Source organism: Ailuropoda melanoleuca, chromosome 17 (assembly GCF_002007445.2).
Source record: "Ailuropoda melanoleuca isolate Jingjing chromosome 17, ASM200744v2, whole genome shotgun sequence".
In the NCBI taxonomy this organism is placed as follows: domain Eukaryota; kingdom Metazoa; phylum Chordata; class Mammalia; order Carnivora; family Ursidae; genus Ailuropoda; species Ailuropoda melanoleuca.
The window spans coordinates 2,220,499-2,233,979 of NC_048234.1; the positions used below are offsets into that span (position 1 = coordinate 2,220,499).

General features: G+C 61.3%; 4 protein-coding genes across 9 annotated transcripts in view; all 4 read left to right on the forward strand.

Annotated features, from left to right (window-relative positions):
* SPEM1 (spermatid maturation 1) overlaps positions 1-817 on the forward strand; it is an 8,639-nt gene extending 7,822 nt beyond the window's left edge. For both annotated transcript variants that reach the window (XM_034647053.1, XM_034647054.1), the window contains exon 3: positions 50-817. In XM_034647053.1, coding sequence (XP_034502944.1) covers positions 50-789 — 740 coding nt within the window. In that variant the 3' untranslated portion in view covers positions 790-817. The remainder of the gene's footprint in view (positions 1-49) is intronic.
* Positions 818-953: 136 nt separating this feature from the next.
* On the forward strand, positions 954-4,658 carry SPEM2 (SPEM family member 2). Its single transcript, XM_019805085.2, has 3 exons — positions 954-2,935; positions 3,115-3,172; positions 3,317-4,658. Exons 1-3 carry the CDS (start codon positions 2,798-2,800, stop codon positions 4,597-4,599), a joined length of 1,479 nt encoding a protein of 492 aa, XP_019660644.2. The 5' UTR covers positions 954-2,797; the 3' UTR covers positions 4,600-4,658.
* A 614-nt stretch (positions 4,659-5,272) lies between these two features.
* Positions 5,273-9,246, forward strand: SPEM3 (SPEM family member 3). Its single transcript, XM_034647269.1, is given in 5 exon segments — positions 5,273-5,463; positions 5,625-5,682; positions 5,782-6,281; positions 6,375-9,197; positions 9,199-9,246. Coding segments are annotated over 5 exon segments (3,612 nt in total). The 5' UTR covers positions 5,273-5,280.
* A 1,712-nt stretch (positions 9,247-10,958) lies between these two features.
* TMEM102 (transmembrane protein 102) lies at positions 10,959-13,395 on the forward strand. Of its 5 annotated transcripts, none has more exons than XM_019805107.2 (3): positions 10,959-11,319; positions 11,412-11,783; positions 11,886-13,395. In XM_019805107.2, exons 2-3 carry the CDS (start codon positions 11,570-11,572, stop codon positions 13,202-13,204), a joined length of 1,533 nt encoding a protein of 510 aa, XP_019660666.2. In that variant the 5' UTR covers positions 10,959-11,319; positions 11,412-11,569; the 3' UTR covers positions 13,205-13,395. The 5 variants fall into 5 exon arrangements, with proteins under 5 accessions (XP_019660666.2, XP_019660667.2, XP_019660669.2 ...); XM_019805108.2 differs by having other exon boundaries at positions 11,428-11,783; XM_019805110.2 differs by having other exon boundaries at positions 10,959-11,228.
* Positions 13,396-13,481: the final 86 nt, after the last annotated feature.

Below are 13,481 nucleotides of genomic sequence, written 5' to 3' on the forward strand. Positions count from 1 at the left end.
GCAGGAGCCAGCCCTCGCCACGGGCCTCCCGCCTCTCCTTGGTCCACAGAAGCTTCTAAGTCATCCTCACCTGGGAAGCACCCCCAGCCTCCGGAGCAGAGCGCCCCCGCACTCCACCTTCGATGCACCATGGACCCTGTGAAAATGACTGTGACCCCCCCACCCGCTCGCCGCCACCGCCACCGAGGCTCTTCTGGCCGCCGGGTCCACCGCCCGGTAGCCTGGGCCCCCGACACAGACTACGACGAGAAGCCCCCACACCAGCACCCAGCAGTCTGCTCCCACCACTGGGATCAGCCCGCAGACTGGCAAGGCTTCCAGTCCACCCAGCGGTTCTGGGCTCCCTGGCCCCAGGACGCCGTGGAGCCCCCTCCCCAGACCATTCGCTTCCAGCAGACCATAGAAGGAAGGCCCCTCAAAGGAGAGATGCGGTCAGAGCTGGGCCTCGAGGCCTACGTGTACCCCGTGAACCCCCCACCCCCAAGCCCGCAGGCCCTGAGCCACAAGAACAGTGGGGCGGGGGCTGGGGCCCAGGTCGAGCCCGAGCCCTGCACCCCCCCCACTCCGGCCCCGCCGCCCGTCCGGGGCCCGGCCATGGTCCCCGACATCCCCCGGCGCCGCTCCTCAGGCCGCGTAGTGTATGACGCCCGAGACGTGAGGCGGCGGCTGCGGGAGCTGACCCGCGAGGTGGAGGCCCTGTCCCACTGTTACCCCCCGGGCACCCCATCCAGCAACGCCACCGAGGGGACGGGCAAGGACTGGGTATACCGTTCGGTGACAGAGAGGTGACTGGGACAAAAATAAAAGGAAGAGAGGAGGTGGTGTGTGGTGGTGTGCGGGGAGCCAGGGCCCACAGGGCACCCCGAAGCCCCAGTCGCCCACAGATGGGTCTCCCTGGCAACAGCGGCCTCGAGAGCCCCAAGGACCCTCACCCACCTCTTGGCTTCCCTGGGCCCAACCCTCAGCTCTCTCCCAGCCCCTTCTGGGTCCTGAAGTTCCCACCTGCCACTCCCCTATTTTCTTTCGTGTCCAGAGCAACCCCCCAAATCCTGGCCCAGATCCTCAAGCAGACCTGCACTAGAGGGGAGACCCCGTCCCTCTGGCCCTAACCCCTCAGCGGCCTGGTTTCTGCAGCTACAACCTCAAGGTGTGCTGTGTCCCCCAACCCCCCCCCCACCACCACCCAAGCCCTGGTTTCTTGGAGCAGGGCTGGCTGAGAGGGAGGGGATCCGGGCCCTCTCAATTCCCCAGGCAGGACCCGAAGCTCCCGTACCCACGAGCAGACTCGGAGCCGAGGACCAAACTCCAGGACATTCTCGAGGGCTGCTCTCTGGGACCTCACTGCTCTGATTAGCACCTGCCTGTCACCAACGAGGAGACCGAGTCTCAGGGAAGAGAAGTGACTTATCCACGGTCACACAGACACCAGGGATCAAGTTCCCGGCCTTGGGGGCTCCAGGCTCTGCTCCCGCAGGGAGACTGCTTTCCACTGAGTCAGCCTGGCCCGTCAGACTCCCACCTGCCTCCGTCTGGCATGTGAGCTCATCGGAGCAGTGCATCCCCACAGCAGGGAAACGCGGGCCCTACCCTAGTCCTAGACAGCTGGCATCACACGCACACACACGTGCACACACGCGGCTGCTGGTGCGCTCAGGAACAAGAAGCCCGTGAGTGCACCCAGGCCGAAGGAACCGGACCCCACCATCTGCACCAGATGCGTTCCTGGAATGTGGACAGGCAGGCTGTCCGTGAATCTGCCTGCCTCTCTGTTCCCTTTCACTCAGCCAACATCACTGATCATTTTAAGTTAATTCCATTCAGTGAGTATGTACCAAGCACCTACTATGTGTTTGGAGGCTCGAAGGGAAACGACCCCTGGCTGTTGCTTTGTTTCTGTCAAGTCGTTCCTCTGTGGTGCAGACAAATGACGCGAGGCCCCCAGGGGACCACTTCTCAGACCCCAGCGATGAGCCTGTTGTAAGAAGGAGGCTCCTTCTGTCCTATCAACAATTACACCTGTTTTGTGCTCTCTGCATTTCATCAGGTTTTCTTAAGCGGGGAGCTAACAGTTTTCCAACTTGGAGGGCTAGGTCAGTGGGAGGGCAGTTGGTTAAGGAGAGAGGGCACGGGCGGGGGTGGTCCCTGGCAGAGGTAAGCAACCCGGGGTGAGCAGGAAGTCAGTCTTGCTCTGAAGTGAGGGGGCCAGTGGGCTCGGTGACCACACTGCATAGGGCTGCGCTCCTTGGCCAGGAAGGGGTGGGGAGGGTAGGTGCTAGAAGAATTATGATAGGGAAACGGGAAGGACGGGGAGGGAATGGCCCAGTGGGGTGACCCCGGAGGGGATTCGTGCTGTCACCCTAGCTGCTGGCCCCAAGTGGGCATGGGTGGAGGGGACCAACTCCACAAACTGCCTTGATGGCCCCAAAGACATGGAGGAGACCCTTTATGGAGACTCAGTCCCTGCGAAGACCATCTGACCACTATAGTGACCATATTTTCAACTCAAGAATCAGGTGTTGACTTAAGCAGGCCCCCGTGGAGATAGGGACAGACTGAGCTCTGGGATATCCGGGGACAGGGCCCCATCGAGTGGCAGCCAAGGTCGGAGATGGCCATTTCAGGGCAAGCCGATCCGATAAAAGAGTGGCCACCTCTGCATTGTGACTCCCTGCAATGTGCCTCATTATGACCCAACCCTCTCACCAGCTGGCAGGTGTCCCCAGGTCCCGCCATGAGCACAGTGTGGTCGGGGCTGGTGGGGGGGCGGTGGCCCAGGTGGCCCTAGGGCCCCCCCACCATGGAAAACCAGCTCTGGTATGATGACGTGGGGTGCTGCAATCAACACCAGGAACATCTCCAGGACCCCGAAGACGTACTGCTCCTACTGCTGGGCCTCATCATCCTCGTCAACATTGGGATCAACGTGGTAACTGTGGTCAGTGATGGCGGGGGGCCGCCCCCGGGGGTGAAGAGGGCTGCGGGCGGGAGCCGGCTGCAGCCCACACCTCCACCTGCAGGAGTGTGGTCTTGGCTGGGAGCCAGGTAGGGGTGTGTGTAGGGGCTGGGGGTGTAGAGAGTTTCCTGGTCTTCACTCCCACCCCACCCTACCCCCAGATGTGGCATGGGCTCCAGAATGCCTTAGACAAGATGATCTGTTGGATTAATCAGAAAAGTAAGTATGGCAGCAAGACAGGTGGGGGACACAGTCCCCCGACGCCACCAGCACAACCCTAGAAACTCAGGCCGCCTCGCCCCATTCCCAGCCCTGAGCTCTTCTGACAATCGCCCCGGCCTCACGGACTCGTGTCTCCCCCAGAGGAAAGCTGGCAGGCTTATGAAAGTTCCGCCAAAGATTCCCCAGCCAAGGCCCAAGACGTCCACGTCCACTGCACCCTGGAGCCCGTGGAAGTGAAGATGGCCAGGCCCACTTGCTGCCCCTCTTCCTCCTACCAACGTCTCCGTCTCCGCAGCGCCCGGCTCCGCCGCCCCCGCCGCCGCGGCCCCCGCCAGCCCCACGGCTACCACCGCCCCTGCAGCCACCAGTGGGAGCTGAGGAACCAGAGGCGGTTCCCCCACCACCGCTCAGCCTTCCAGAGCCACCATCACCGCCACAAGATGTCGCAGCTGCAGGCCGTGCCCTCCTTTGACCGGGAGGACCTAGACTCCTACCTGGAGGAGGAGGACCTGGCCTTCCCACGCCCCAAGTACCCCCGGGGCGGCTGGGGCGGGCTTTACCTGCAGACGGGCCTGCCCTCCAGCGTGGGGCTGTGGGGCCGTCAGGGCGGGATCCTGGCCAGCCTGCCACCGCCATCTCTCTACCTGTCACCTGAGCTGCGCCGAATGCCCAAGCGTGTGAAGGCCAAGTCGGAGCTGCGGCTGCAGTCCTATGGGCCCCACTGCTCCCAGTCCCGAATCTGGGGCAACGTGGAGGCGGAGCAGTGGGCCTCGTCTCCGCCCCTTCTCCGCCGGCTGCCCCCGAATCCCTCCTGTGTGCCCGTGGGGTACAGCCCTTACCCCTCGACCGGCCAGCTTCTCTATGACTCCTGGGATCAGCGGCGGCGGGTTCTGGAGGGCTCGGAGCCTCCACCCGCCCTGATGCCCTGGGGCTCCCGGCCCGAGGCCCGGGAGCACTGCTCCCCCCAGGCCTACCGGCGGAGCCTCCCCAGCCACGCTTACAGCCAGCCCAGCCGCAGCCCGCACCCATCCACGGGCCACCTGAGGGAACCCCATGAGGTCCGGCGCCGGGCCGCTGAATGGACAGAGGCACCGCCCGCTCGGCACGCCCTGACAACCTCCACCTCCCTCACCATGCTGGGCGAGACGACCTACCAACGGGCCCCAGCCCCCAGCTCGGCCCTGCTCCCCCATTCCTCCCAGCCCCTGCCCGAAGTCCAGGCTCCCGAGGTCCCCCAACCCCAGCCCACCTTCATGCCACTCAGCAGGAACCCGGGGGGCAATGCCAGCTGCCAGGTGTATGACAGCCTGGAGCTAAAGCGGCAGGTGCAGGAGAGCCGAGCACGGGCCAACTCACTGCCCCCGCCGGCCACCTCAGCCTCGAGGCCCTCCCTGCACAGGAGCCGGACCGGGAAGCTTCACTGACCCGCAGTGTCTGTGGCTGGTGGGGCCGGGCGCGGAGAGAGAAATAAAGAACAATGGAGTCCAAGAAACACTGTGCTGTGTTCTGTGGCTTGGAAGCGCCGCTCCTTCTGCCGGCCTGGGTCCCGGCTTCTGGACAGGAGGCTCCCCTGGGTGCCCTCCCCCCGCCCCCCGCAGGATCCTGGTCCCACACTGTCTTGCAGCCGCAGACTGCAAACCACCAGTCTCCGTGCACCTGCTCTGGGCGTCTGGTCTCCCCGATTCAAAAGTGGGCTCCGAGGCTCAGCCCCACACGACGCCGTGAGGTCAGATTCCAGACCAGTGGGTCCTACCTCTGCTCAGATCCAGGGCCACGGCCCAACGGAGGGCAGGGAGAATGCCCAGGCTCTGAGGCCAAGGTCTTTCCAGCCTCAGGAGTGGCCAAGGGGATGGAATGTGTGAGTGTTTGAGAGAATAAGATAGGGGCAGCAAAGCAATGAAGGAGGAATGAGGGCCACAGGGCGGGCGTGCTGGCTTCCAGCCCCGTTTAACTTTTGGGACTCAGATTACGAGAACCTGGTTACTAGGGCAGACCGTCCTAGGCCCTCCGTTTCCTCTCCTCCCTCATTGTGACCCCAACACCCGCCCCATTGTGACCCAGTCGCTCACCCCTCCCCCACCAGAGGAGTCTGCCCCCTAGTGAGTATGTGGGGGCCAGGGGGGGCCCAGGTAGTCCTGGGACCCCCAGCCATGGGTGAGCAAGCCCACCACAGAGCCCAAGTATGCTCTGGCACCAACCCCAGGAAGTGCCAGGACCTAGGAGACTTGATTCTTCTGATTCTGGGCAGCCTCATCTTGCTCAACGTGGGGATCAACGTGGTGACTCTGGTCAGGGCGGGGGCTGGGCAACAGGGTTGGGGGAGCCCTGGGGTTGGTCGGAAGGGGCTGAGGTGGGAGGGCTGCTGGGATGTGGCCAAGCGGAGTGCTGGGCTGCAGGGCTCACCACACTCACCACACGTCCCGGCTCCCCGTTCCCCTGCTCCCCTCAGCTCTGGAAGCATCTGAAGAGCTCCTTGCGGATTCTTTTCCATCATTTTTTCCCCAAAGGTGAGTGGGCCCCAGCATGACCTCAAGGGGGTGTGGACCTGTCCCCTTTCCCGGCCCCTCAGGAGCCCTGGCCTCCTCCCATCCCACCTTTCCCCGCAGACAAGCAACACAGCTGCGTCGGCGGCCACCCCATGTGCTCCCGCTGCTCCATGGACGCCAAGAACCTGTGCTCGGGGGTCTCCTCCCGCTTCCACCGCCGCCCAGTCTTCCTGGTCGGGCACCCCAACCACGTCAACTCCTGGATACCGGACACGCGTGACGAGAAGGCTCCCGGGTGCTGCTGGATGCCCCCTCAGTGTGGGCACGCCGGGGCTCCCACGGACGCTGCCTGGGGACTGTGGAAGGAGGGGGTGATGGAAGCTGGGGAGGCCCCTCAGGTCACAGCCTTAAAGGCCCAGACCCCCTTTATCTCCAGGCACAAGACATCTTCCCAGTTCCCCAGGATGAGCAAGGTGGACATGGTTCCCGTCCTCTTGTCCCACAAGAGCAAGACCAACACCCCAGACTATGACCCAGCCCCCGCCCTGGCCCAGACGCAGACCCACTCCCCAGCCCACACCCCCAAGCATAACACCCCCCTGGCCCAGGCCCAGGCCCAGGCCCAGAAGCAGACCCAGACCCACACCCATGAGCGCAGCACCCCCCAGGCCCAGGCCCAGGCCCAGGCCCAGACCCACACCCACACCCATGAGCACAGCACCCCCCAGGCCAAGGCCCAGGCCCAGACACAGACCCAGACCCACACCCATGAGCACAGCACACCCCGGGCCCAGACCTCCTCCCCAGCCCCCACCCAGGAGCGCAATAACCCCCAGGCCCAGACCTACTCCCTGGCTCACACCCTTGAGCATAACCTGCCTCAGGCCCAGATCCATTCCCCAGACCAGGTCCCCAAGCACAACCCCCTCCAGGCCCAGACCTGCCCCCCAGCCCATGCTGCTGAGCACGCATCAGTCCAGGCCCATACCTGCTCCCCAGGCTTCACCCCTGAGCGCACTCAGCACACTCCTGCCCAGGCCCACGGCCCTGAGTACACCTCAGCCCATCCCCTGGGTCACAGCCCCAAACACCTAATAGCCCATGCCCCAACCTGCACTCCGGCCCATGCTCACCTAACCTCTACCCGTGTCCCTCACCCCCTCGTCCCTGCTCCCACCTCTGCCCCAGCCCCTCCCCTACCTTCTACCCCTGCCACTATTCCTGCTCCAGCCCCTCCCCCAGCCCCTGTCCCAATCTCTATCCCAACCCCTGCCCCAGCTCTGCTCATGACCCTGACTACCGCTCCTGTCCCCACTCCTGTCTCTGTCACCACCCGTACCCCCATCCTCACTCCTATTCCCTCTACCCTGACTGCCTTCGGCCAAGGCCTCTCCACTGGCCACGTGGTCTACGATGCCCGCAGGGTGAAGCAGAATGTGTGCCATGCGTGCCCCCCGCCGAACTCTGGGTATTCCGGAAAGGACGTGGGCACCCTCCCCAGGACCCAAGAGGGACAGGGTCTGGGCAGTTCCGGAACAGCTGAGCCAACACTGAAGCAGCAGAGTGGGGACAGTGCCAGGCCCTCCACGGGCTCCGTGCTGGGTTACCTGGAGTTGGGGAATGTGGAGTGGAAGATGTCAAATGATGCCAAAGACAAGTTCTTACAGCCCAAGACCTTCCCTTATTTCAGCTTCCATCCCTGCAGTTCTGAGAGGAGAAACACAGACTCTCGGATTCCGCCCTATCCCAAATTCCTGGTCTACTCCAAGGATAACACATCTCCTCAACCTTGCTTTCACTCTCCGACCAGTGCGCAGAGCTCACCGAGCACCATCCCTCCCCCGTGCACTCTTGCTCTGCCTCTTATGTGTCCCAGATCCTTCGTCCCTCGTCAACCCTCCGACCACCGGAAGCCCTCCACCTCAATGCAACCCCTCACCTTCCCGCCAGCCTCCAAGTCTTCTCAGTCCGTCCCATCTTCCCAGTTCCCCACCCCTCCCCAGTTCTCCAAGGCTTCCCAACCCCCAATCCAACCCCAACCCCCTGAATTTCGGGAGAGTCCAGGCCTCAACCAAGATTCTGGTCTTCAAAGGACTTCAAGCCCTTCAAAGGACTTGAGAGTTCCCAGGAACCCAGGCCTCACCCAAAATCCAGGCCTCTACAAGAACCCAGGCCTTGTTCAAGATCCAGGCCTAAACAAGCCCACAGGCCTTCCTCAAGACCCTTATCTCTGCAAGAGTCCAAGCCCTTCCCAAGATTCTGGACTGCACAAGAATCTGGTCATTACCCAAGGCTGTGGCCCCCAAAAGAGCCTAGGTCCTACTCAAGATGCAGTTATGTTTAGAAGCCCATGTCTCGCCCAACCTTGTGGCCTCCACAAGAACATATCATTTCCCCAAACTTCTGACATTCAAAGGAGCTCAGGCTTTAGGCAAAACTCTGGAGTCTACAGGAATCTAGAACAAAGCCAAGAGACTATACTCACTAAAAGTCAAGATCTCTCCCAAACAACTGGCCTCCATAATAGGCCAGGCCCTTCTCAAGATTCTGGAATTTACAAGAGTATGGGTAATGCTCACGAGCTGGGAGTCTCTAGGAGTCTAGGCCTCCGCCAAGATTCTTGCCCACAGAAGAGTCCATACCAAGACTCTGGAGTCAACAGGAGCCCAAGCTTGATTCAAACCTCTGGTCTCCATAAGGGCTCAGGCCTTACCCAAGACTCCGGAGACTATAAGAATCCAGGTCTTACCCAAGATTCTGGAGTCCACAGGGGCGTAGGCCTTACTCAAGATTCTGATCTCCATAAGAATCCAGGCCTCACGCAAGCCACCGAAGCCGAAAGGAGATGTGGCCATACACAAGACGTTGGAATTTACAGGAGCCCAGAATGTACCCAAGACCCTAACTTCCACAAGTACCCAGGACTTACTCAAGCTCCTGGCCCCCACAAGGGTCCAGCCCTTCCCCAAGACCATGGCCTCCCCAAGACTCAAAGCCTTATTGGGGAATCCGGGCTCCACAAGGATTCATCCCTCGTCCCAAATCCCAACCAGCACAAGAACCCAGGCCTTGCTCCAAGCACCGACTCAGTCCAAGTCTTGGGCCTACCTCAGACCCCAAAGTCATCACTGATGAAGCCGTGTGTTTCGGAGGAGGCCTCTCAGAAGGAAGGTGCACAACAGCGCCCGCCATGGGCTTCTGTCCCACTTAGTCAGAACTCCAGCTCTTCCAGGCCCCAGGTGATGATCTGCAATGACCTGCAGACCTTCTCCGAGGTACCTTTGCTAATCGAGCTGCAGCCATCCTCCCGGCGAGCAGGCAGCCAAGACTGGGTGTACCGTCCTGTGGACACCGTGCCTTCAGGCTGCCAGAACTATCGCCAGATGTCCATGCCTCCCAAAAGCAACTGGAAGCCCTACTGCCCTGGGTCAGGCAACCGGGTAGGGCATGTGGTCTTTGATGCCCGCCAGAGACAGTTTGGGGGGGGCAGGGACAAGTGTGAAGCTCTGTCTCCCAGGCGCAGTCGCCAAGAGGCATCCAGCACCCCCCCGGAGGCCACCAAGGAGTGGGGATATCAGTGTGTGATGACAACCTTGGAAAAAGAGGGGACAAAGGTGCATCAGGAATAAAGAGGCAAGAGAAGTGTTCTGTGGTGGTTTGAGGATATCTACCCCAGCCCCATTCCTGATGCTGGCCCCCCACAGGGCCTGATGAGGACCGGTGCTATCTCCCGCCCCTGTGTCTCCTGCATCCCTGCATGGAGAAACCCCTGACGCCCAAGGCCTAGAGCTGTGTTGTTCAATACAGTAGCCACAAGCCAAATATGGCTGTTAAAAACGTAAATTAATTAAAATTAAATAAAATTTAGGGGTGCCTGGCTGGCTCAATTGGTAGAACATGTGACTCTTGATCTCAGGGTCGGGAGTTCAAGTCCCACATCGGGCATGCATGGAGCCTACTTTTTAAAAAAATGAAAAAAAAATTAAAATGTAAAATTCTGTTCCTCGGTCTCATTATCTACATTTCAAGGGCTCAGTAGCCTCGTGTGGCTACTATATTGGACAGCACAGATTAGAACACTTCCCCCATCACAGAAAATTCTATTGGACAGTAATGCTTTAGAGTTTAGAGAAACTTTCCTTTCCCTCATCACTCAAACCCAGCATTTTCAAAGCTCCCACAGATCCCACAGAACTTCATTGTTTTCAGTGTGACTGAGAGGGCACCCTCCGGGGACGAGGGAAGAGGTAGGGATGCCCTATACCTGATTGCCCCCAGATGTAAGAAAGAGCCCAGCCTTCAGTTTTCCCCATCTGGTCTCTTGGGTCACAACCTGATATATGGAAACCTGCCTCCCCAGTTCTGGGCTATGTTTTGGGGCTTGAGGTCTCTGAGGGAGAATTTTCTTTGTCAGTGACTAGGAACCCCTGAGATTGGGGCTCCCCAAATCAAGCTCTGGATTCTGGGAGTTCCCTCCTTCACAGTCCTTTGCCATGGACATAGGCCTGTCTCACTTTGGATATAGTCCTTCCGGTGGGGGACGGGGATGTGAGATGTCCTGGTCTAGCGGTGGTCTGATCTGTGGGCCTGTCCCTGCTTTCCCGTGGCTCTGTCTTCTCATTCTGGCTCCCAGTCTCATCTTGGACGAAAGCTGTGTCTCTGGTAGCCGTGTGCACTGAACGCAATTTCCTTCCCCTGATAATGTTCCATTGCCTTGCCCCAGCCCAGCTGGGATTTTCCTCCGGACTTGATTTTCAGTTCTGGTAACTCTTCTGTGTACATACATGGCTGGCAGATCCCAAAGTGCTTTCCCTGCCAGCACTGATGTATCCGAGGTAGGCACCGCCGATACGTCTGCCCCTTCCCTGAGTCACCATTCCTGGGTCACCAGCTGTGTGTTCTTGCCTGACACTGACTCCAAACGGAGGCCTCCCCACCCAGCTGGGAGCCCCTTTCCAACACCTCTCTGGCGGGACCCTACCATGTGCAACCCTTATAGGCTGCAGTCTCATCTCTAAAATGAGGTTATGATTGCAGAGACGAACCCTCCTACATCTACGTGACCAGGGTTCATCTACTCACACAAGACATGTGGAGGCCCCTATTTCCCCCCAGGTCCCTAGGGCATGTCCTCCACTATTATTTGCTCTTCAGACCCATCCTGTTCCAACCCCACGGAATGTTTGCGAGGGGCTGACCTGGACTTGGAAGTCACAGAACAGTTATCTCCATAGAAACTACAACTTCCATCAGGCACTCCTTCAGCGGAACAGGAAAGGATGCGGGGACGTGGCCTCAACGCCCCGATAGCTCGGAAGACAAACTACAACCCCCGGGACAGCGCGAGATCTCAGCGGAGCGGAGAGTGACTGATCTCCGGCAGGAGGCGGGGCGGGTCCGGAACGACCGGGACAGCCTCCAGAAGGGGGCGTGGTCGTAGCTCGGGGCGTGGCCTCGGGGCTACAGGAAGAAGTCACCTGTTGAATCGTTCTGTTCGCTCCCTTCCCAACCCCTGCAGCTATCCCTAAGAGGGAAGCCGCAGACCACAAGCCTCCTCCGAAAAAGAGGTAAGGGGAGGTAGACAAGGGGCGGCGGCGGCGACTAGCTCCTACATCCCCTAGGAGGGGCCCAACAGCTACTTTTTACCTGCTGAGTCAGGTGAGCCGTTCCATGGGGGCGGGGACCAGCATTTGAGAAAAGGGCAACGGCGTTGGAGGTATTTATTTGTTCGTTTTCAAAACTAAATTTAGAGCTCTTCCGCTGCAGACCCATTGACGAGCTGTGCCTGGGGCACTCTCGCGGCCTCGGGAGGAGAGAAGAACGCGGGCGACTGTTCGACAGCAAAGAAACGTCCCGTCTAAGCGTCCTCCCGTCCGCGTTTTTCCCTAGCCCCAAAAGGTTCAGCCACATGGCTTCCGCGGTCTGGGGGAGTGCGCCCTGGTGGGGCCCGCCGCCCCCAGCCCCAGCCCGGCCGCTCACGGACATCGACTTCTGCTCTGGGGCGCAGCTGCAGGAACTAACCCAGCTGATCCAGGAGCTGGGTGTGCAGGAGAGCTGGAGTGACGCACCCAAGCCGGGACCAGACCTCCTCCGGGCCAAGGACTTTGTCTTCTCTTTGCTTGGTAACTCTCCCTGCCTTCGGGTACTCGCAGCCTTCAGCCCCTCCCCACCCCGCCCGGGGCTTGGGTCATGCCCTCCCGAACCCGTCTGTTCCCTTCCCGTAGGTCTTGTTCACCGTCGGGACCCCCGCTTTCCTCCCCAAGCAGAACTCTTGCTGCTTCGTGGTGGGGTTCGCGAGGGCTCCCTGGATCTGGGACCTGCACCCCTGGGTCCTTACGTCCGGGGACCTCATTACGACGCCGGCTTTACACTCCTAGTGCCCGTGTTTTCGCTAGACGGCACTGGGCAGGAGCTGCAGCTGGACGTGGAGTCCTGTTACGCGTGGCTGTGCCTCCCAGAGCAGATACGCGGAACCTCCATCCGGGAGGCCTGGCAGGATTGTCTAGGACCTCCAGTCCCAGGAGGACATGATTCCATCCACCGAACCGAAAGCGAAGGAAGTCTCAAGGGCCGGCAAATCTCCACGGACCAGCCGCACAGTTGTGTCACCGAACCTAAGCCAAACGGCTCTTTGGAAAAATCATCTAGTAACGTTCCGGGGCCGGAGCCGCCCGAGCAAGACGTAATCCATCTTGGCTTTTCCACCCCACTGAAAAACCTGAATGGTGACGTCACGAAAGCAGCCGTCGTTAGCCCAGTCCCACAGCCGTTGGAGGACTGGGAGGCATGGCCCACACTTTGCCCCGCCCAGGTGGCTGCGTGGTTCTTTGCTTCACTGGCCGCGGTCGCTGAGTCCCTGTTCCCGGTCCCGGGTGCCCCACGCTTGGTCCACGCAGCCCGCCACGCGGGGTTCACCACCGTCCTCCTGGCCACGCCGGGGCCCCCGCGCCGCGTCCTGCTCTTCGACCTCATTCCTGTGGTGTCCGTGGCAGGCTGGCCCGAGGGTGCTCGGAGCCACTCGTGGGCCGGCCCGCTGGCCTCCGAGTCATCATCCTTCTACCTGGTGCCCGGTGGCCACACCGAGCGGCCGGGCGCCTCCGGCTGGCAGCTCTGCTTCGCCCGCCAGGAGCTGGCGCTCAAGGCGCGCATACCCGCTCCGCTGCTGCAAGCGCACGCGGCCGCCCAGGCGCTGCTGCGCCCGCTGGTGGCCGGGACCCGGGCCGCGGCGCCCTACCTCCTGCGGACGCTGCTCTACTGGGCGTGCGAACGGCTGCCCGCGCTCTATCTCGCGCGGCCCGAGAACGCGGGCGCCTGCTGCCTCGGGCTGCTGGATGAGCTGGGCCGTGTGCTCGAGGCCGGGACACTGCCCCACTATTTTCTGAGCGGCCAAAGGCTCCGTGCGGGGGATGGCGCCGCTGCGCTGCTCGGGGCGTTGGCCCGGCTCCGCGGGGACCCAGCCCGGGCCCTGCGCACCGCGGTGGAGGAGGCCAAGGCTGCACGCAAGGGGGGCGGCTTAGCTGGCGTGGGAGGCGGGGCCCATTAAAGACGCTGTTCCTTCGGGCGTGGAAAAGTGCTTCTGTGGGCCGGCGGGATGTGGCGGGGGCCGCTAGCCCCTCGCCTGGGAGACACACTGAGCGCCCTGGGTCCGAAGTGCACAGCCTAGAAGGCCTCCTCGCGGGTTCCTCCCCATCCCTGGCACAGGTCGTCCCATTTCTGGCTTCTCCACTCCCCAGATCTGTGGCCAGCGCCCCTCCCTCGCGGTGCATCCTCCGGCCACCATCTTCCCCAATTTTTATGGTCTTTAGGAGTCAGTAGGGAAG

What these genes read in the sequence shown, in the direction of transcription:
- SPEM2 (XM_019805085.2), top strand. Translation starts at nt 2,798, where the DNA reads ATGGAAAACCAGCTCTGGTATGATGACGTGGGGTGCTGCAATCAACAC. An exon ending in GGATCAACGTGGTAACTGTG is followed by an intron (nt 2,936 to 3,114) that starts GTCAGTGATGGC and finishes CCCTACCCCCAG; the next exon opens with ATGTGGCATGGGCTCCAGAA. An exon ending in CTGTTGGATTAATCAGAAAA is followed by an intron (nt 3,173 to 3,316) that starts GTAAGTATGGCA and finishes TGTCTCCCCCAG; the next exon opens with AGGAAAGCTGGCAGGCTTAT.
- TMEM102 (XM_002924425.4), top strand. Translation starts at nt 11,570, where the DNA reads ATGGCTTCCGCGGTCTGGGGGAGTGCGCCCTGGTGGGGCCCGCCGCCC. An exon ending in CTTTGTCTTCTCTTTGCTTG is followed by an intron (nt 11,784 to 11,885) that starts GTAACTCTCCCT and finishes CCCTTCCCGTAG; the next exon opens with GTCTTGTTCACCGTCGGGAC.